Genomic DNA, 23,707 nt, shown 5'->3' on the forward strand with positions numbered 1-23,707 from the left:
TCTTCTTCAGGCTAACCTGATGGAGCTGGGCCAGCTTATTCTCTCTCTCACAGGCTGAAGGATGACAATTATGGAGAGAGGGGCCTCTTTCTTCAGGCTAGCCCCTGATGACGCTGGGCCAGCCTACTCTCTCCCTCAGAGGCCAAAAGATGACAGTTATGGAGGGAGGAGTAGTGCGATAATTTACTTTAGCCTTCTCTTCCGAGAGCTCTGGTGCCACAACAAACTACAGTTCCCAGAAGCACATGGCAGTTAAAGTGTCAAACCAGAATTACTTCCGGTGTTCTTCAGAATGTTTCTGTACGGCAGTTAAAAGTAGAATAATAGCAGAGCTATGACGTCAAACAGAGAGGGGAGGACGCATGCGCAGCGCTCCCTGCCGGCGGATAGGTTTCTCTTTCCTCGGCCCGCTGGAGTTCTAGGACCATCGGTTGCGCATGCGCAGTGGGTGAGAGCGGCGGCGGCGGCGGCGGCGGCGGCCTCCTTCTTCGAAGCGTTCTTGGGAGCCAGATGGAACCTCCGGCGGGGAGGGAGCGCAAGGGACCCGGGCTGCTCTCCTACGCGGCTGCCCGCGGCCCTGTCTCCCCATCTCTTGCCCGCGGTGAGTGTTCAGATGCGGAGCATCCTTCCAGGGTGACCAGCACGTCCTCCTTTCTCCGGACACGTCCTCCATTCCAGCTTTCTGTCCAGGAAGGATTCCAAAGTGTCCTCCATTTGGAGTATCATTAAGAAGCAGGAGTTCATATTAAGTGTTTCTAGCATCTGTTTGATCATGTCCTACATTTTTCTTGAAGGTCTTACATTCAGGGCGGTCAGATGCGTCCTCCTTTTCCCGGACCTGTCCTCCATCTTTTCCAGGAGGGATCCCAAAGTGCCCTCCATTTTGAGTAAGGAGCAAGGGTTTATATTAAGTGTTTCTAGCTTCTATTTTATAATGTTCTACATTTTCCCCCTTGAAGGCCTTACATGCAGGGTAATCAGAAACATCCTCCTTTTCCAGGACATGTCCTCCATTTCAGTCTTCTGCCCTGGAAGGATTCCAAAGTGTCCTCCATTTGGAGCATGACTCAGAAGCATGAATTTACATTTCTTTTCTTTTATTAAATAATATTTATTGATGTATCTCACACATAAAATATTATTCAACATATAACAATTATCCACATAAAACATATATCACAAGAAAAAGGTACAAATGCGTACACAAAAATATTCAATGACGCATTGACAACATGATAAAAGAGGCTTCCCCAATGATGCGGGAACAGCACACGTCATTGTAGTTACCCAACTTCCTTAGCAGAGACAGAAAAAGAATTGATGGTTGATAAGATACTCATTCAATTTTCCTTTCACAATTTTCCAGTCCCTTTTTTAACAGGTGCCGCAATGAGGAAGAACACATGTGTGAGTGGGGCATGTCAACTGTACTTAATGGGAATAGCCCTGGCGTTACCAAAAGCTTGTAGAGAAGTGCTCCATCCACAGGGTGACCGGATGTCCTAATAACCACAAAGGGGATCAAGGCACCGCAAAATGTGGGACCTTCAAGAAAAATGGAGGACCGGACCAACTAAAAAGCCAGAAACCCTCATATACATGTACGTTCATGCTTCTCGGTCATGCTGAAAATGGAGGACATTCAAGAAAAAATGTAACGCATGGCCAACTTAAAAGCTCAAAACTGAGAAATGTCAGTTCATGCTTCTCAGCCATGTTCAAAATGGAGGACATTTGGGAATTTCCCCAGAAGAGAAGGTTGAAATGTAGGATGTGTCCTGGAAAAGGAAGACTTCTGGTCATAGTCTTAGCACTTCCTCCTCCTCCACCTCAGATCCTGAAAAATGGGTCATGGAGGGAAGACTGAGGTTGCATCTACACTGTATTGTTATTGTTATTATATTTAGTTATATCCCACTTTCCCCCCAAAACTGGGACTCAGAGTGGCACTGTAGAAGTAATGGGGTTTGATACTACTTTTAACTGCCGTGGCTCCATCCTAGAGAATCCCAGGATCTGTAGTTTTGTGGGTCACCAGCACTCTTTGGCAGAGAAGGCTGAAGACCCTGTAAAGCGACAAATCCCAGGATTCGAAGTGGTGCCAAATGGTGTAGATGCACTCTGGAGCTGGAAACCTGCATTTTCTAAGGGCTACCTGAGCAAAGGTGTATATAGGTGAGGCCAGAGCCACGTTGTGAGGGCGGGCATGGTGTAACTATTTGGAAGTTGGACTAGGACACTGGGAGACGCTGTCTTGGCCCTGTAAACCCACTGGGAGACCTTGGGCACGTCTCTCACTCTCAGCCTCAGAGGATGACAATGGCAAATCCCCTCAGAAGAAACTTGCCAAGAAAACCCTATGAAAAGTTTGGCTTAGGGTCACCGGAAGTCGAAAATGACTTGAAGGCACACAACTTCAACAACAACAACAACTAAAGCTACCTTGCACTTTTCCAGTCACACAAAGTTTCTGTATATCCTATTCATGCAATGGTAGCTCATTGCACACACATAGCACGCACACACACCCCTACCTACCTGACACCTACGTGTTTTCCAGTCCTACTCGTATCCCTGTCATCTTTCAATGATACCACACACTTTCATTTTCTCTTACACGTTCATTTTCCTTCTTATTCATGTTTAATTTATTTAGAGTTGCCAGACTGAAAACAAGGTGGCACCTATATTGCTAAAGGCTGCATAGGAGAAAAAAAATCAGCAGATGGTGCTGGTTGCCTGGTTGTGTGACAAGCAACAGCAGCTCAAATTCCCTGCTGTAAAAAGCCATTAATGGGCTGTCTCCAGTTTTCATTCTAGCAACCTGATATTCTGCCTTTCTCCCAGCATGGGGCCCACATGCATGCATGCATGCATACACATACACTTCCTTATTTCCCTCACAAAATTAACTGGCACACTATGGAAGGATGGGAGCACTTTCAGTGTGTGCAAGGAGAGGCTTAGCTTTTATTTCCTAAGCTGAAGTTTCTTCCACATTATGCTTCCACTATGTTCAGTAATTGGGTTTGGGAAGAAATATGTATCTGTGGCCTTTCCTAGAAGTTACATTCAGGCTGTTGGGGAGGGGGCAGGGTTAAAGGAGGCTGTGGACCAGATCCAGTGAGGACCTGTTGGAGGTAGTTTGTGGTGTACAGTGGGCTCTTGGTATCCACTGGAATTTGGTTCCAGAAACACACACACCGTGAATACCAAAACCCATAGATGTTCAAATCCCATTAAATATAATAGCATAGTACAATGGTGTCCTTTATAAAAGTGGCAAAATCAAGGTTTGCTTTTTTGGAATTTATATTTTTTGGGGGAAATTTTAAGCCATAGATGCTTAAATTCGTGGTTAAAGAATCCATGGATACAGAGGGCAGAATGAGAGGCTGCCATATAAGTTCCTCTGAGGTTTGATTGAGGAAAGCCAGCATGGTGTAGAGGTTTTGTGACCAGGGTTTGAATCCCCACTCAGCCATGAACACCCACAGGGTAACCTTGGGCAAATCACACACACCCAGCCATGAAGACAAAGGCAACCTTTCTTTGAACAATGCTTGCTAAGAAACTCCCATGATAGCTTCTCCATAAGTCAAACACGAAGGCACACAAGAACAACGGCTGATTCATGTTACCCTGAGCCTTTACTTTTTGTCTTATTGTTGGAAATATTGACTGTTGTAAATAATAATAATAATAATAATCAGGGCCTTCCAACAGAAATATGAGAGTCAAATATTTGGGACAGAAACTTAGATATGTCTTGTGAGAGAAATTTATCTAGTCAGTGCTAAATAATATGGTGCATTCGTGTGTCACTGGCTGAATGATGGGTTTTATAATGTATCCTGAATATTTTCCCTTCATACAGAAAATGGTCAGCAGCTCTATGAATGCCCAATGTGTCAGCTTGTTTGTACAGATTACCCAGTCCTACAGGAACATGTTGAACTCCACTTGGAGGAATGCAGCCTTTTAGAAGGTAACTAGAAAGATTAGGGGAAACATTTTCCCCCTACTGGTTAAAATGTTTGGTAAGATGGACAAGATGTTGGACCCTACACATTTATATACTTTCTTGCCCTTTCCCCTATAGTGCTAAGAAAAGTGAAACTCTTTGTTAGAACATCATAATGTTATGTTAGCATATTATGAAATATAGAAACAGCTTCTCTACTGTCAGAGATTATATTCTGTACTTTTGGATTGCATTCTGTACAGGTCCACAGTCACCTTTAACCCCACCCAAAAATTAACTCCTAGGAAGGGCGCCAGCTCCACAAAAGGGATATTTCTTCCCAAACCTAGTTAATACACATCGGGGAAGCATAATGAGGAAGGGATTGCAGCTTGGAAAAGAAAGGCTAAGCCTCCCCTTGCACATCCTGAGAGTGTTTCCCATCCCTTCTTAGTGTGCCAGTTAGTTTGGGGGAAGGAAAGAGTTTCCAAAGAAGTAGCCAAATTTATCTGTTGTGGGGGGCGGGGGAGAGTCTGGTGTCCCTTTAAAGTATAACATGGTGGTTTCCAAACTTTCATCCTCTAGTTGTTTTGGACTTCATTTTCTAGAAACCTTAGCCAGCTTGGCCAACAGTCAGGAATTCTGGAAGCTGAAGTCCAAAACATCTGGAGGACCAATGTTTGGGAATACATTTGTTGTAGTAGGTACCCAAGAGTGAAAGCCTGAATGTCTCGAGATGAGTTGCCCTTCTCTCTTGCCTTTTAGATAGGAATGGTACAGACATTTAGGAATGACCTCTAGTGAGAGCAACCCCTGATAAGGCCAGCCTTCATACCTGTTCCATGCCCCCATAGGCCATGCTTTTCTCTTGTTCTTTGCTTCACAAAATCTCTCTTACAGCAGCAGTTATAAAAGCAACAATATCAACAAGAAGGCTCTCTACATTAATGCTATTCTTCAGGCATATCCCCCCCAAGTGGAAATTTTCCCTCACCTGAAGAAACCTTTTTACTCACTGTGGCCTGTTTCTCATGGACTGAGGAAGTTAGTCCAGGCATGTCTGGGGCTTTGTCCTTTTCAGATAAGAGCTAGTGGAGGAATCAGTGCAGGTCTAGCAGGTGAAATCCCTCTATTCTGCAGCATATTTGCACTGCCAATGTCCAGCCTTTTAGGATGCCAGGGATAAAGTTGAGGATCAGGCAGCAGCTGTCCTGCTGCCAACACCACAGAGACCCAAGGGGAGGAAACTGCCCAGGCATTTTGGGGAACTGAACTTCCAGCTTTCAGCTCAGGGCAAGAAAATGTGATGTCTAAGGTAAAGAACCTTCTCCTCCTGATGAGTGCCCTCTTTCTGCTTGCCTCTTCTCTTGTTTATGCCAAAGCAGAAGAGATGCTTGAAAACTATGAACATAGGAGGCAGAGACAAGCCTTAAAAGGCACCCAGATCCTCTTTTCTGTCTTTTCAAGGGCTTCCACTGCTCTATCAGTTATCCTTTTTTTTTCTGGGCAGAGGTTGCAAAAGGCGTGCACAATCATCAGTGTCACGCTAAGACAGAGGTATAACAAATTGCAAGCTCCTATTCTTATGACTAGTGCCAGTCCTTATCCCTCTCTCTCTCTTTCAGTACTAAGACATAGGCCACAGCTCTTGCTCTGAAAGTTCACATTTTGAATTTGTTTTTTTTTTAATTTATATACCGCTATTCCAAAGAATAAAGTCTAATGAATGAGGATTCTGATTCAAGCAATGAAAGAAATCTTCCCCCTTCTGCTCTTGCCCCAGTCTGATCCACAGGGCTTAAAAACGTTTGAGCATCTCTGAGAAAATAATTTCAAAACTTGTCAACAGTCTTGAGTTGCTGCCCATTGTACAACCTAGGTATGAATTACATCACTTCATAAGGGGGCCAGCCTAGTCTCTATCAGAACTGATAGAACAGGCAGCCAGCCCTCTTATCTGGAATGCTAGAAGTCTCACAGCTTATTTCCCAGGAGACAGTCAGCTACCGCTAAATTCCAAAATACCCTAAAATCCAAAATTATCCACATGTGTGTATGAAATAGTGACAACTTTAATTTCTGGCTCAGTGCACACAATGTTTGTTTCATACACAAAAGTATTTAAAATGTAGTGTATAAAATTACCTTCCAGCTATGTACATAAGCAAAACATAAATGAATTTCATGTTTAGACTTGGGTCCCATCTCCAAGATATCTCATTATGTATATGCAAATATTCCAAAATCCCCTAAACCCAAAACACTTCTGGTCCCAGGCATTTCAGATGAGGGAAATTATCTCAGCCAGGATAATCAGATGTACCTAACATTCTCCAAGATGACAGTTTGTATTTTTCATAATGTGGTTTAACAATAGGCAGAAACTTGAGTGACCTAGAATTGGCACAGCAGCTTCAGAATGAGGAAGATAGACAAAGACGAGAAGAAACATCAAAACAAGAAAGAGAAGAGTTTCAAAAGCTACAGGTAAGTTGTTGCTTTTAGAGTATACATTTCTGCCAGCATTGCTATGTTACTACATCTAGATAAATAACAGAGCAAGTGCCTTGAAAATGTGTGGTAGATTTATGCACATATGCATATAGTAATATTGTTTGGCACTTGGCACGAACTGGTTGTGCTGAGAGTCTTTTATAAGCTGCTAAGTTCAGTTTCTTCAGCATTGCAAATTTGTCAGTCCGTATTCCATAAATAGCAATGGTTTGAAAAGATTGCAGTGTGTAGTGAGGTCTTCTCTCCTCTCTAATGATATATGGTGGAGCTTAAGGCCGTCAGCCTCTTCCTTCATATTGCTCTCATCTGAAGGAAGCATTTTACTCTTTGTCAAAAATGTTAGTGTGGATGAAAACAGTCTGTGGATTTGGCATCTCCGTTGCATATGTATGATTGGATAAGATTCTGTTGCATCCTCTCAGTCTTTTGCCTCAAAGCTTCTACTCTGACTCAATTTTTGTTTATTTTTTAATCTTCTTACCTTATTCCTTGACATATTATTCATAATAAAATGGCAATGGGTTGTATTTGATGGTAGCACAAACTAAGGCACGTTACAGACCGCCCAAAATGGGCAGTCTCACGCCGCTGCCGGTTGCTGCGTCCGGGAACCGCAGCAGCCAAACCGCGCGGTTCCCGGGCGCAGCAAGAAAGAAGTGCCAAAATGGGGCTTCTTTCTGTGCCCCGGAAGAGCGGCGTCACTTCCGCCGCGCAACATCCGGACGCTATGCGTCCGCAACGTCAAAATGGTGGCGCCCATCTGTATAGGGCGCCACCATTTTGATGCACTCATTACGCACAAGGGGCAAGGCGCATCAGGAAGCGCCACCCCTCGCGCGTAACGACAGCACCTCATGGGCCCATCTGTAACGCACCATACTTGTGCAACCATTCTTTTCTTTTCCTCCCACATATAGGCTTGGTACCCAGTTTCATGCAATTCCATCCTACATATTGTAGTTCTATATGACCCAGCCCAATAGTTTAGGAGGAGTTCTCTATCTGCAGTGGGATTTCAGGGATATAAAGTTCTGAGAATCTGCACTAGGTTTTTTTTTATTACCCTCACCCTGCAACTGCAAGGTTTGTAGGAAGACAGGGCCACAGCAAATGAAAGCTTAGAGCCTTGAGACAAGGTTTTATCTCTTAAGAATTTGAGGTGAATAGTTCAATATAGGGAAGACATTAGTAGAAAATATCTGGGGAAACCAGGATTTTCAGAGTGAACGACAAGGACAAAAAATCAGCGATGTTTCTGCTAAAATGCTTCTCTCATCCATCTGCATTAGAGCAAGTGTCTATGCATCTAGAAGGGCAAAAATGAATCAGTTTCAGTTTCTGTTAGTGACAGTTCCTTTTCTTGCTATGTACTTGTCTATATGCACAAGGCCTGAATGGAATGTACTCTATTACATTTCTTGGTATCATTTACAAATATATAGAAAAAAGGGGAACAACAAATGATATCTATTACTGCTTAAACATGTCTTATTTTCCAAATGTACAATACTATATACAAAATGACAAGATACAATGGTAAACTACAATCAACAATGTGCATATGACAAATCAGGGTATCAAAGTCAATGTAAACCTGTCTACCAGTGTTGGCAGTGAATGATTTCTACTGATCAACACCATGAATAATTCACAGTCTAGAAAGCACTCATAAATGGTACTTCACAGTATTAAGACGGCTACCTCCGGGATCTCTGTGGCCGTTTGACCTCTACAGAGTCTTTCATCAGCATTTTTGAGTTATTTGCCGGATTAATATTGTAAGTTATGCGTTCCATTCTTCTAAACACAAGGTTAACATAATTAATACATAATTCCATCCAAACAAAGATACACCATAGAATACAATTTAAAATAAAATTCCAGGATTAAACCAATGTAGCTTAATCCTGGAATTTTATATTTAATTGTATTCTATGGTGTATCTTGTTATTGATTGGTAATTAATTGTATTAATTATTGTTAACCTTGTGTATTTAGAAGAATGGAATGCAATACTTACACTATTAATCCGGCAAAATAACCCACAAATGATGATGAATACTTCTGTAGAGTCGAAACGGCCGTCTTAATACATACTGTGAATACTGAAACAGCTGGAAATCCACAGTAAAGAACTGTGTACCAGTAAAACTACAGGTTCCAACTTCATGTATGTTTCTTCAAGTTACCATTTATGGTGCTTTCTAGACTGAATTATTCTGGTGTTGTGCAGTAGAATACATTCACTGCCAACACTGTAGACATGTTTACATTGACTTTGATTACCCTGATTTGTCATATGCCATTGTTGATGTAGTTTACCATTGTATCTTGTCATTTTGATTATAGTATTGTACATTGGAAACTAAGACATGTTTAAGCAATAATAGATATCATTTGTTGTCCCCTTTTTTTATACTGTTGTGAGTGTAAGCTTGCTGCTCGTTTTTTGGTGTATCATTTACAAAATAGACATAAGTCTAGGAATGTTAATTTAAAAATTGACCCCAAAAAAAACTGGGTTGATTTATCCATGAGCCAATGTACTGTACTTTAACTCCTTAAAAAAAAAGAAACCATGCCTTTCTCTGACTTGGCAAAAGGTGTAGCTTGTCCGTCCCAGAGAACCTAAAAGAAGCACAACCCCCTTTACTTTCTCCACTGCAGTGCTGCTTCTTGCCTTTTTAATGTCTGGGTGGGAAAAAATAGTAGCACATACTTTGGCCTCATTTTCCTTTCCATCATCTTTTACACTTCTTTGTTCTATGCCCCTAAGTTTTAACCCTTGACTTTACATGGTTATATAAAAATCCACAATTTTTTTTGGCCCCAAAGTCTGTTCTCGACATTACATAGGTTGACTATAGTTGAGTTGTATGGTAATACATGGAAGTATTACTCTTTTAAAAATGAACTTAATCAAAACAGTGGTACCTAAAATTTCCCCCAATTAGTCTTTTTGTTTATTTGTCCTTAAGCAACCGCAGGAGCACTTAACCGCAGTCAGCAACCTGATGCTTACTTTCTAAGCTATAAGTCATCAGGATGGAATGTACTTATATTCAGCTAGGTTGTAATCAGGAATTTCTGTGCCATTGGAGGGCCAAGATTAAAGCTCGTTCCTTAGTGCTTAGGCTGCGCCCACACTGAAGAAAATACTGTAGTCGAGTTTGATACCATTTTAACTCATGGCTCACTGCTATGGGATTCTGAGAATTGTAGTTTTTTGACATTTAGCCTTCTCTGTTGAGGAGCTCTGCTGCCACAACAAACTGCAATTCCCAGAATTCACTAATATTGAACCATGGCAGTTAAAGTGGTGGGAAACTGGATTATTTCTGCAATGTAGGTGCAGCCTTAGTAGAGAGCTGGTTCTGCTTGAATTCCTGTCCGTTTCTGCAGCTGGTTTGCTTAGTTTCTGCTGTTCACTCTTCAAAGACTGATTGTAAGTTCTCCTTTTGTGACCCTCCCATATTTTCTCACTATTTTTCCCCTTCTTACAAAAGAATCACTATAGAGCTGTTCCCCAAAAGGTGGAATCACTGTGCGTGCCCTGCAATCAGTAATGCTGGGAGCCTCTGTCTAGAGAGCACCTGGCTCTGCTCAGCTAGTAAAGTACTGTTCTCAGTAGCTCTATGGTTTCAATCAAAAACCAAGATGAAGTCCTCTGTTGCTTCTACTGTTTTCGAAATACTTATCTTTTCTCCCTAGGGCCCAAAACAGATGGGCCAAAAGCGCTGTGTCAGTGCCGAATTAGGGTTCCAGACCACGCAGCAACCACACGCTCTGGAACCCTAATACGTATGGATGGCCACATTTTATGTTGCACCATCCATATGTAGTTCATGTCCACAACGGAAGCCTGGCGCTGCATCCACACCTCCAGGTGCCGCGCTTGTGTGTGCAGGTGTCATTATACGCTATGGAGCATGATGAAATCCTGCCTGTGCGCACAAAAGAACCTGCTTTAGTTGTGCAGGTTCCTCCAGAGGGAAAATGGGTGGTCCAGATGTTTGGGGTGGTCTGTTCGAGCCCCTAGGTTTAGTTACAGAATGAAGAGGTTAGTTTACAAAGCTGAGTCACATTCCAGACATCCCAGATCTTGTTTTCTGGCATCAGAGATTACACTTAACTTTTTCGCAGGCAATGAGTTGTGCTCTAATTGACTCCATGGTTCTTTATCATATTCCATCCATTGTGTATATAAGCACTTCTTGAGGCTGGTCTGTATGTGATAACAATACTCTCACCCACCTGCTGCCCTCAGATGTTTGAAACTAAGGACCCAAATAGACAGGCCAAATAAAGCTGCTTCAGGTCACTTTGGAAGTACACTTTTCCCTCCATATCGCTTAGGGTTAGGGGCACAAGACCCCTGTGAATATGGAAAAAACGCAAATAACAAAAAAACACCATGTCTTTACCTGAGGGACACTCTCTAGGAATCTCTAGGTCTCCAGGGCAACTCTGCCAACGTCTGAGAGACACTGACCACAAATGCCTAGTAGTGTATCCTCTCTAGGAATCTCTAGGTCTTTCAGTGCCACTTTTAGTTAAGGTTGACCATAGAGTTGCACTGGAGACCTAGATATTCCTAGAGAGAACCTATTAATCAAATCCGTGATAATCCGCAAATATCAAATCCGCAAATATGAGGGAAACAATGTATGTTGTTAAATGACAACACACATTAAGAGGCCAGAAGCTGCACCAAAGCCCTTAGGACTGCAGCGGCTTTGGCTGGCTTCCGGCCTCTTAGGCGCCTGCAGCATTTAAACAGCATACAGGGGTACCCCGGGTTACGAATTTATTCGTTCCGCCGCCACGTTCGTAACCCGAAAATCTTCGCAAGCCGAAACCCATAGGCGCTAATGGGGAAGAAAAGCCGCGATTTGGTGCGAAAAAGCGCCGGAAAGCACCAAAATTTCTTTCGTAACCCGAAATAACCTTCGTAACCCGGAAATTTTTTCAATTGATTTTTTTCGTAACCCGGAAATTGTATTAAGGCGGCGCATTCGTATCCGGGGTACCACTGTACCTCCAAAGTGACCCGAAGCAGCTTTATTCTGGCCTGTTTGTTCAGGCCCTAAGTTCCCTCAGATCCAGTGGTAGCCCACTTTTCTGGTGACAAAGGTGGTGGGAATTAAAGTCCAAGTCTGTAAATGGCACCCGATAGGGAAGGCTCTTTAGATTGTTTATTTTCCCCTCAACGTGTAATTTCTGTTTAACAGAGACAGTATGGTTTAGATGGCTCTGGAGGAACAACAGCAGTCACTGAAGAACATGGAAAAAGGATGTTGCTTTTGGAAGAATGCAACCATTTTATATCACAAGAGGAAAGCTGATATGATGGAATCTTTGGCTTTTGGCACTGATGGGGAAGACAAAGACTTCAGGTAAGTAACTGAAACATTAACATCCTTGAAAGCCTAAATTAGATGTCTAAATTTATTGGGGCAGGCAACTGTTTGGTGTTATGAGGCTCATTTCCCCCATTAGGAACTTGGAGGGGTGCCTGCCACCTTCCCTATGTTTAATTTTTCCCCCTCCAGATGCTTCCCCGAAGTGGGAAGCAATTTTGCTACATTTTTGGGCTTCTCTTGCCTGTTTTATGTCCAGGAGAGGCTTTTTTTTTTTTCCAACAGAACATTATCCAAAGTTTAGGTCCAGGAAAGACTTCTTTTCAACAAGAAAATGGCACAAAATAGGGAAAATATCTGCTTAGATGGGGCCCAATGTGACAAAATTCCTTCCTGCTCCACCAGGGAGAATTTTGAGCAAAAGTGGGCCTTGGGGGCCACATGCAGCTTGTTGGTTGCCCTTTCCCAATCCCTGGTTTTATGAATTATGGATTATTAAAAGGTAAATGCTGAGATGAAGATATATGTAGCAGATACAAAATAGTTATTTCCCTGTCAGCAGATTAAATAAGATGATATATGCCTTGAAATTGACCTTGACATGGGTGATACTTAAAATCCACTTTATGGCGGGTTACAGACCGCCAAAAAATACGTATGGAATACGTATTGGGTTAGGAAGGCGGCGTGCTTCCGCACCCCCTAACCCTTAGCGTATTCCATACGTACAACATGGCGGCGCCCTTCCACATGGGGGCCGCCCTGTTTACGTATCGGACGCATAGGTCCAGACGTGTCGCGGGCCTATGACGTCGCGAATGCGCCAGTGGCGCCTGCGACGTCCTAGAGGCGCCGCAAGAAGGAGCTCCATTTTGGAACTCTTTTTGCTCCGCGTGGGAGCCGCGTGGTCGGCTGGGCGGCTCCCTCACAGAGCAAGCGACGGCCAGCGGGAGAGACCGCCGCAAAGCGGCAGTCTGTACCCACCTTATACATTTGTAATACCAATACAGGAACATGTTGGCCATCCGTCAAGATACTGGTTTAGAATGAGCCAGAGGTTTTGGTATCTTTGAGTATCTGTACCGATGTTTTGTGAAGCTGCTACTTATTCTTTTTTGGTTTATAACCTATTTTTTTTCAAGGTGGGAATCCACCGTCCTCAAGTTATGTCCAGTTGGCCCTTCATATTTGCATCTTTGACGTTTGTGGTTTTATTATTTGTGGTTTATATGTTCTCTCTATGAATCTCCAAGTTCTTCAGTGCAACTTTGCCAGAATTGACCCTAGAGTTATGCTGGAGAACTTAGATCATGGGTCGGCATCCGGCCCGCGGGCCAGATGTGGCCCGCGAAGGCCTTTCGGCCGGCCCTGCCACTCCTGCCGCTGCCAATTGCGGCTTTTTGCCACTCCGGGCGCCGCCATTCTATTTCTCAAATGGTGTTGAAGTCTGCACGACAACTTTCCCGTGGTTGTGCGAGACTTCACTGCCATTTTGAAAAAACAAATGGCGGCGGCCTAGAGGCAAAGTCTTGCGCGGACCAGGGGAAAGGTCGCGCAAGACTTCGCCGCCATTGGCGGAGGCCTCTAGGAGGCCCCATTGTGGTCGCCGGGGCCCTGCTACAGGGCTCCAACGGCGCGGGGCAGGGGCCTTAGGACTTTTTGCCGGCCTCTTGACGGGGCCTGGGGCCCCATCAGGAGCCGGCCAAAGGGGAGGAGGCCTGGGGCTGGAGGGTAAAGCTCCGGCCCCTGGCATGCACCTCCGCCCCAGAGGGTGGAAGCTCCACCCCCCGGCTTCGCCCCCCCCCCCCCAGTTGTCTGGGCCCGGCTCAGAAAGGCTGCTACCCTGACTTAGTAATTCCTAGAAAAAATACTTCTCTGGGTGTTTGTAGGTCCTCCAGCATGTTCTGTGATCAACTTCTGGCAATGTTGACCATGAGATGCATTGGAGGACCTGGAGATTCCTAGAGATGTGTACTCTTAGGTTTAAAAATTGTGCTTTTTTGGCAGGTTTTTTTTGGGGGTGGGGGGGTTCCACATTCATGGGGATCATTCATTCCTACCCCTAGCAAATGTTGAGGGACCACTGTAAATTCTTTCTCTAGAGAAATTATTCTACTTGCTTGATTAGGAGCGGGAAACATTTTATTGCTCTTGAGTAGAGTAACCGCATGCCCTCCATTTCCCCAAACATGCCCTTCTTTTCCGAGCTAAAATTTCAATATCTGGCTTTTCTTAGTTCTGGGGAGGAGGAAGAGAGATGTGCCAGCTTAAAGCAAGACAAGAGGAGCCCCCAAAGCAACCAGGCAGTTTTCATGTTCCAGCTAGTGGGGCTGGCCAAGACATTTGCTTGTTAGAGTGTTACAATCCCCTCATTGTCTGTTGTTAATTTCTAAATGGTGTTTGGGAAAAGCCCAAGTTGGTTACAATGAATTGTATGCTCACCAGCCCATGACACTACAGGAGCAAGACCAAGAACAAAGTGTCTCTAAAAGAGACTGATCATGAAGTAGTTGTTTTTATTTGTATAGATAGAGGAGTTTCATAGTATACTACTTGTTTTAATTTGATCACTCTTCATTTTACAGTTGGCAGTATTCAATTGTGAGAGAGTCAGCTTGGTGTAGAGATTTGGGCATTAGACTGTGACTCTGGTGACCATGGTTTGATACCCTGCTCAGCCAGGGAAACCCACTGGTTGACCTTGAGCACTAGGTCACACTTTCTCAGTCTCGGTGGAAGGCAAAGGCAAATACGCTCTGAACAAATGTTGCCAAGAAAACTCTGTGATTATGATGTTGATTTGTCTCTTCAAGTCATTTCTGACTTAAGATGACCGTAAGGCAAACCTATCACAGGGTTCTCTTGTCAAGATTTGTTGGGAGGAGGTTGCCTTTGCCTCCCTCTCAAGACAGAAAAGCATTAAGGTTATCCAGTGGGTTTCCATGGCTGAGTGGGGATTTAAATCCTAGTCTCTAGAGTTGTAGTCCAACTCTCAAGCTACTACACCACGCTGGTTCTCACACACCAACAGCAATGCTCATTAGGAATAATTCTAATAGCAATTATCACAGTGTATACAGCAGGGGCATTTAAAATGAAAGTCATCATAGCAATTGGTAGCTTGAAGTAGTCATTTGGTAAATACAATCTTTTTTCTTTCTTTCAAAATATTGTGATCTTACCTTGGGGATTTGTGGCACCTTAACTGTCTTCTTTGGAGGGTAAAGCTCTCAAAGGGTTTAATTTCATGCTCCTGCTTAGGTTCACAGCATCATGATATATTGCATTAAGTTTTTTCTGCAATAACTTGATTCATAAAGTTAATACCATCAACCCTTGACATTCACAGGGGTTAGGGGAACAAGATGCCCACGAAAGTAAACATTTGTGAATAAAGTGAGGGGGTAAGAGCAGTGTGCGCTTGCACACCCCATCTCCCTTCCAAAGCCTCAAACTCTCTGAGGCACTGGAAGGGCAGGGGAACACACATTTGTGGCACCCTCTTTCCCTTCCAAGGCTTCAGAGAGTTCCGGGGAGCTCGCTGAAGCCTTGGAACAGTGGGAAGGAGGGTGTGTTTGCTTTCCCCAAACCCCTTTCCAAGGCAAGAAAGTTGTTTTTCCTCGGGCAGCTCTCCATCACAGAAAAGGGTGGGGGATTATTTCCCCAAACCCCTTCCCAAGGCAAGATTGATGTCTTTCCCCAGGCAGCTCCCTGTCCTGGAAAAGGGTGAGGGATTATTTTCCCCAAACTCCTTCCCAAGGCAGAGAGCTGCTTGGGGAAAGAAGCAGCTCTCCATCTTGGAAAGGGGCGGGATTGGTGCACTCACCCTTCCTGACTTCTCCCTCCTGGGTTTTCTCCTTCCCCAGGGGAAAAGCCCAGGAGAGATGAGGAGGAGTGTGTGTGCAGTGGCCTTGACCTCATGAATACTCAAAACCACGAGCGTCAAATCTGTAAATGTCAAGGGACGATTGTATACTGTTTCCGTAGCAGAATTAAACTAAGTGGTGATCTCTGAAATACAAGAGGTTTCTTTGCCTTGCTAGACCACCAAATGCACTTCATAAATAAAGTTTGCCTTATTACAGTAGAGTCTCAATTGTCTGACATAAACGGGCAGGCTGATAGATAGCCAAAAATGTCAGACAATCCGTAGAGTCCAAGAAAAGCCTTGAAATCACTATGATTTGCAAGCGTATTGAAGTTTTACTGCAGTAACAGTAAAAGTAACATTGCAGTAATGTTACAATAACAACACTGTAATGCATAAACAGTCCTCTGAAAATGTAAAGAAATCACTGATCAACATTGTGAGGTACAGTACGTACTGTATAAACAGTTCAGTCCTATGAAAATGTAAAGAAATCACTGAGCAGCGATGTCAGATAATCCGGAATGTCAGATTATTGAAGGTCGGATAATCAAGACTCTACTGTATAGCTAGATTCAAGAAGCTGTTCTTGTGGTGACTGCTATTACAACACTTTTGCATTCAAGGGGCATTTAGCAATATGAATATATTGCTATTTACTTTATAATCTTGGTAGATGAAGGGAATACTGTTGATGTAATATAACTTGATTCATTAAGGCCTTTGACAAAGTCCCCTATGATTGAAGAGTGTCTTCCCTCCCACCCTCACTTTCTTTTCAAAAATTAGGAATTACAGAAGCACTGTTCCAATACTACCAGAATGAATGTAAAGACATAAAACGCGTGTGGCTTTCCATGGGAGTAGATCACTTCAACTTTTCTTCTGGAGACAAAGGTTGGGGTTGTGGTTACAGGAATTTTCAAATGCTGCTTTCTTCTCTCTTCAGAAATAGTGTCTATAAAGAGTGCTTAAAAGGTTTGTATTTTGCTACTGAAATGTATTGCCAGTGTCACATTTGCCAGACAATGCTTTCTGATAGTGTATTCTGTTGTTGACCTATTTTGCATACTCATTTTGATCTCTGTATAATGTGAGTTGAAAATTCATGATAAGCAGGTATAAAAAGCATCTAAGAGTTTTTCCCCTCATAGGTAAAAAATGTTGTAGGGCTTAATTGTCCACCTTTGTTAAGTTATAAATCATATGATGCTATTGAACCAAATATAAGGCAGCAGTTGAGCAGAACATTTTCACTTCAAGGACTAATGTGACAATAGTTGTTGTTGTTGTTGTTGCTGTTGTTGTGTGCCTTCATGTTGTGTTGTAACAACACAACGTGCTTTCAGGCAGGGACATGGGCATATGCTGGATTCAGCACTTGACAAAAAGAGTATGATTCAGGAGAAAGAATGTCTCTGAGGAAAGATGGGATTCGTCTTCTGGCTCAGCTTTTCTGTGCTTGGATTCTCCTCTTCATATAAAGAAAGTGGGCAGTGCTGAAGATGAGAACTGCTCCTCTGCTAGAACATCTTTCCTCATCTCCCTGCTTGTAGGGTGGGTGGAGGCAAAACAGTTGGTCAGTGATCCTAGGATGTTGTTTGGCTGTATACCGGTACATTATGCAGTTCTTCACTCCAGTTTGAATGTTATGGATTAAAAAAGTAGTGACATCATGTCTCCTCAGTCAATGTATTGGGACTGGCTCTACTGATTTCATCAGTTTATACAAGATATTTTGAGGAGCAGCTGCCATCATCTGATCACTGGGTACAGAAAATCTCTTCCAAAGACTATGCCTTTATTCAAAAACTGCCCAAATGTAGTTTTTCTACATTACCAAGAAATATGTTTCTGTTAGTTTTACATTCTGACAACATCTCAAGGCACAGTGTTCAGAGGCATGTGATGTTCCATTAATGGCACTCATAAGAATGACAATATTGAACCCTTTTGAGGCACTTCATGCTTGATCACTTTAGGAGAAGTTAATGATTGCAGCTTGTTTTATCCTGAAATGATTGTAATGATTGCCACAATTAGATCTCTTTAATTGCTATTGATCCTTTAGAAGTGGGCTTCACAAATGTTTTTGGTGTAGGAGGTTTTCACTAATCGCTTTCCATCCCTGAGGTTACTGATCTCTGTTTGTTTGTTTGTTTGTTTGTTTGTTTAGAGAACTCATCAATTCCTTGTATTCCAAAAATTCAGTCATTGATTGAAGAAGCCTGGAAGGAAGGTTTTGATCCCCAAGGAGCATCTCATTTCAACGGCAAATTACAGGGTACTAGGGCATGGATAGGAGCATGTGAAATTTATTCACTGTTAACTTCTCTCAGGCTAAAGTAAGTGTGATCTTTTAGAAGAAATAGTGGTATTCAGCAAAGTAGCTGTCTGGAAACTTCTTTTCCATTCTTGCAATCCTTCATATATTTTTTAAAAAAGAAGCAGAAACAATACTGCTCTATACTTGTTCATCAGTTCTGCATGTGGAGAATATCTCCTATTGACAGTAGCAAAATTCTTACTTGTGAATGCATACTTTCATTTAAAAAGAGCTACATTTTAATTCAGAGAAGACAATAATTGAAATTTAAAACTAGTAAAAACAATTTAGCAGACAGATTGAAATAGACAGAATAATTGTTCTGAAAGATGGCCTCAAGAGACAAGATTACTTGGGTTTTGGCTTTCTGGTAGTAGAAGCACTAAGGATTTGAACTAAGAGGAGTCTTTTTGTGACTGCAGTCAGCCCTTCACGTCCGTGGCATTGACATTTGCGGATTTAGTTATTTACAGATTTGACTAATATGTTCTCTCTAGGATTGTCTAAGTCCTCCAGCTTGACTATACAGTATGATCAACGTCCACCAGATTTTGCACTGGAGAATCTAAAGATTCCTAGAAAGAAGGCTCCTGTAGGCATTTGTAGGTCTTCCAGTGCAATTGTATGGTCAACTTCCAACAGATGTTGACTACAGACTTGTGGTAGAGGATCTAAAGATTCCTAGAGAGGTGTTCTCTCAGGTTAAAAAAATCCAGTGTTTTGTTATTTGCAGCTTTTCCACTTTCATGGGGGTCATGACATAACCTACAATTCTGAAATAAACTATCTTGCAGGTGTCAAATCATTGACTTTCACCAGTCAACTGGCCCCTCAGGAACACACCCTCGTTTGTTTGAGTGGGTATTGAATTATTATTCCTCGGAAAAGGAAAACAATGCAAAAGTAGTGTGTTCCTCCCGGCCACCAATCTACCTCCAGCACCAAGGTTGGTACAACTGCCTACCTTCTTGCTCTTTTACAAAATATACCTGGATTTAAGGTTGCATTACTGTTCTATATCCATTTCCTTGATGTGTACTGTGCAATAATATATCATTACAAGAGACGTGACGAATATAATCCTTAGGTGTGGTTGTAGGCATTAGTGTAGACGCTTGATTTGGAATTCTCCATAGAGCAGTTAAGCCATCTGTCTTATTTCAGTAAGAGTGGTTTACACTTAATTTGGTTGTGACATCATATATCCAGGTGATCAACAAGTGTTGTGCTGTTGAAAATAGCTTAAAGTGTCCATTGCTGAATACAATCCTGTAAGAATGAAAGTCAGGTAGTTGTGAGTATAGTAAGTATGGTGGAATACTAATGTGTTACCTTTTGCTACCCATTTCCTTGGAGTGGATATTGAAAATAATGCCTTTTTATAGGGGAATCATCTTTTATAGTAATAGCTAACTATCTGATGGCTTTTTTTCTAATATGTCCACACTACACTTTGCTTGTAAGTGATGTCTTCTGAGCAATTTAAATTTCTCAAGAACATGTTGTCTTAACTGTTTTTTGTTGGAGACAGAAAACAGTAACACAAAATTAGTTTGCACTATGCTCTTGTTCCTTATAAAAAAGTGGAATTGAAGTTGCCAGTTGCCCTCTTAAAACCGTGAACAGCTTTAGACCCAGCTACTGTACTTGAAAAGCCGCCTATTCCCACACGAATCTCCTAAACCAGTGGTGGTGAACCTTTTAGAGACCGAGTGCCCAAACTGCAACTCAAAACCCACTTATTTATTGCAAAGTACCACATCCCTCTGGATTTCTAATGACAAACTCTAGTGAAGTCTGTGTTGGGACGATGGTGCGTGTGCCCACAGAGAGGGCTCTGAGAGCCACCTCTGGCACGCGTGCCATAGGTTCGCCATCACTGTCCTAAAACTTTTAGATACATTGGTGAAGGCCTCTTCCATGTACTGCATCCTTCTGAGGAACTGCTGGTGGCAAAGGGGAACTCCCTGGCCTGAAAGATGAGGGTTTCTTACGTTGTTTTTTATTTTATTTTTATTCATGTCTAAAGACATATTATTTTCAATAGAATTTTCAGTCTACCACTAATTGAATTGTAGGTTTTGTTTCTTAATTCTAACTTGTCTGAATTTGACTTTATGCTGTTTTAATTCCTTGTGTTGATGCACCACTGTATTTTATTTGGTTGTAAAATGTGGTCTCTTTGTTAGCTTTTATTTTTTGAAGAAAATTTAGTTACAGTGGTCCCTTTCCTTATGCGGGGGATCTGTTCTGGACACACACACACCCCATGTGAAATGGGGTTTGTGCCTGCGGTGGCGCTCCATTACTTTTTCTGGCGCGGCTTCAACCGTATTCATGCCTGCATATGACGTGGGTGCACTGTATAAATTTATCACCATTGAATAGTCATACCAAAACAGAATTGTTTGACCAAGGGGCTGTAGTTGGGGGTGGAGTCGGGGTGTAGCATCTACACAACACATGCCCCAGCTCCGCTCCCAGGGCAGCGCCGCAGTGCAGTGTCACGGCGCTCCTCTGATGCTGCCACATGACGCAGCGCCAAAAGAGCGCCATAAAGCTGCAGCACTGCGGCTATTGTGCCCTTTGCAGGGCACAAAGGAACTGCTTTTTGCAGTTCCTTTTTGCACCCTGCAAAGGCCAGATAGATGCTCCTGCGTGTGGTTGCCACAGCCCCAGTATGCCTGCAAAAGGGGTGGCTAGAAGCCACCCCTTTGGGCTGTCTGCACAGCCCTCAAGATAATAAAAAGGGATGCAGTAATTTTGGGCTTCATTAAGAGATTTACAGTGTTACCCCGGGATACGAATGCGCCGCCTTACGAAATTTCCAGGTTACGAAAAAATCCAATTGAAAAAAACTGTTCCGGGTTACGAAGGTTATTTCGGGTTACGAAAGAAATTTTGGTGCTTTTCGGCGCTTTTTCGCACCAAATCGCGGCTTTTCCCCATTAGCGTCTATGGGTTTTCGGCTTGCGAAAGCCTTTCGGGTTACGAAAGCGGCGGCGGAACGAATTATTTTCGTAACCTGGGGTAACACTGTATGGTCAAAGTGCCACAGAAAAATGCATTCCTTCTCTGACAAAATTTGTGCTGTTTTTATTTTGCATGTGTGTTTAAATCAGGCCATAGTCGTACTATTATTGGAATAGAAGAAAGGAAGAACAAAAGCTTGTGTCTACTAATATTTGATCCAGGCACCGTCTCACAAGAGATGCAAAAACTCTTGAAAGGCATTGATGGAAACAGTCTCCGATTACTTCGAAGATTTGTTGGAGGCTTAAAACATAAACAGTACCAAATAGTTGCCATAGATGGTGTGCTGTCAGTGGAGGAGAAAACTGTAAGTATGCCAGAAAATAATAGCCTGACTAAATAGTGTGAATAAAAATAATACTACATTGTAACTCCCCTTGTTTTCCATTTACAAGGCACGCAGGAAGGCTTCTCAACTTTTCACAGCTCAGAGGATTCCTTGAAGTCAAACATTCTGAAGAATGCCAGTGGAAAAATGTTGCAGGAGAGATGTCTGGTGTGTTCGCATAAGCTCTTGAACAATGTACATACTATCTTTTTAATTATTTCATAATAAATGCTGGAGGGAAAGTCTCTTAGTGTGATTTCTCTCTGACATTAGATTAAGAAAAGTAGCATCAACATGTCCTTAATTACCAAGGTATGGTATGCAACTTCCAACCATATGAGGAACCAGTTTTTCACCCCCAGGGACCACACCAGGCATGTTTTTCTGTATGTGTTTTTAAAAAACAAACCAGAAATATCCAGTTCACTTCTGGTTGTTTTGAATGAACATTGTCCTGTTTTAGAACAGTACAACTGCTCCTAGGCTTCATCTGCACTGCAGAAATAATCCAGGTTGATATCATTTTAACTGCCCTGGCTCAATGCTATGGAATTTTGGGAATTGTAATTTTGTGAGACATTTAGCCCTTTCTGTTTGAGAACTCTGGTGCCACAACGAACTGCATTTCCCAGAATTCCATAGCACTGAATCATGATAGTTAAAGTGATTTGTTACCTGAAAAGCTGGGTCCCAGAAGGGCACCCACAAATAATATTTAATGGTGGAATTAAGACAGCTCAATCAAAAGTAAGCCTTGCTTGGGGAAATGTTCAGCTTGGGATCTTACTCTTTGTATATCAATTCCAAACCTCACAGAACTCCAGAGGCAATTCCAAATAAGGTTTGTAAGTTTTATTAGTAGACTAATCAACACACACAAGAACTAACAAAACAAAGGCAGGAGAAAGTAAAGAATTGTAGGCTTGGCTGATGGAAATACTGTACTATATTGATTGTGATGCATAGCTCCACTTGAGGCATGTCTGGAATAGAGATGACTCAGCCACAAGGGCAAGTAGGGCAGCCAGCTTACAGAGGAATCTAGGAGAAGTTGGATAGAGGTTCTGTCCTGCTCCAAAGTACACCAAATTGCTAGTGCTAAAGTCGAGATTATGCCAGTTCTGATCGTGAGAGATCCCATCATAGCTTGAGTGCCTCGAGCATTTCCCAGGCTGGGCTATCTGGTTCAATCAGGCATAGCTTCCAGTGCTGGGGAGCCCATTTGGGCTACTTGCCTAAAATATCTCTTCTGATTGTAAATTGATATCAAGGTGACAGAGATGATGGAGACCTGTTTCTTGGTTTACAACCTAAGCCTTTGAGAATGGAAAAAATCAGCTTCTCTATCGTCAACTTTATTTTCATTCAGGGCATTCCAGATGGAACTGGCAGATAGGCAAAACTGCACTGATGTCACAAGCTAGCCACAGAGGCACTGTCGGCCCACCCCTGGTATATGTGAAGGATAGCAGGCTAAGATGCTTCGTTTGTTTCAGAAGGGGGAACTATTCCTGCTAAAATACTACGAACCCATTAAGCATATTTTCCCCCTAACTCACAGGCTGTTCAAACTGGCAGGAAAGGCTGGCCTGGGGGCAGAGTCTGGCATCCATACATCCCCAAGCCAGTGTGATATTGCATGCCATCACAGCACTCTTCTGGTGCTGTATCCGCATGACACAGTGCCAAAGTAGCACCGTAAAGCTGCAACACTGTCAGCTATGTCACCCTTTCCAAGGTGCAAGAAGGAGCTGCTTTTTACGGCTCCTTTTTTGCAGCCTGGAAGAGCCAGATCAGGCTCTTGCTGCGGCCCTGATCTGGTGATGATGGAGGCAGCTGCAGGCCACCCCTCAGACTTCTGCCCCATAACTGAGTCCAACTGCATACTAAATAGCCAGCGGTGTGAGTATTTTTTTAATTATAATTTTTTTTAATGAAAATGAGAATTCACTCAACAGTGAACTGTTTCCAGTTGCTAGAGTAAGAGAGAGCACTGACGTCCCAATCATGGTCATTATTACTTAGAGCATTTTTAACCCACTCTTCAACCAAAAGGCTCCCAGAGACTATAACAAACAATTACTTAAACAATTCCCTGCCCTCAGGGTTCCCGTCCCAATCTTGTGAGGGGCCATTTTCAATTTTTGATGTTTCCAGGATAACTTTTAATGACATTCTCCTTTCCTCATGATGTTTTGATAACTTGTCATCCATCAAGACCTACAGTCCTGTTAGTTTTATAGTATACAAGCTGAAGAGCAATCAACTCTCAAATATTATGAGTCACACATATCTTGGTCCACACATACACACA

The 23,707-nt window shown here is 42.7% G+C and overlaps 1 protein-coding gene across 1 annotated transcript; it reads left to right on the top strand.

Moving 5' to 3' along the window:
• Positions 1–420: 420 nt before the first annotated feature.
• On the top strand, positions 421–21,638 carry ZUP1 (zinc finger containing ubiquitin peptidase 1). Its single transcript, XM_042446418.1, is given in 12 exon segments — positions 421–601; positions 795–887; positions 3,878–3,988; positions 6,342–6,451; positions 11,710–11,738; positions 11,740–11,853; positions 11,855–11,874; positions 16,496–16,684; positions 17,883–18,051; positions 18,827–18,978; positions 21,155–21,372; positions 21,461–21,638. Coding segments are annotated over 12 exon segments (1,344 nt in total). The 5' UTR covers positions 421–510; the 3' UTR covers positions 21,509–21,638.
• Positions 21,639–23,707: the final 2,069 nt, after the last annotated feature.

Source organism: Sceloporus undulatus, chromosome 1 (genome assembly GCF_019175285.1).
Source record: "Sceloporus undulatus isolate JIND9_A2432 ecotype Alabama chromosome 1, SceUnd_v1.1, whole genome shotgun sequence".
Lineage (NCBI taxonomy): Eukaryota > Metazoa > Chordata > Lepidosauria > Squamata > Phrynosomatidae > Sceloporus > Sceloporus undulatus.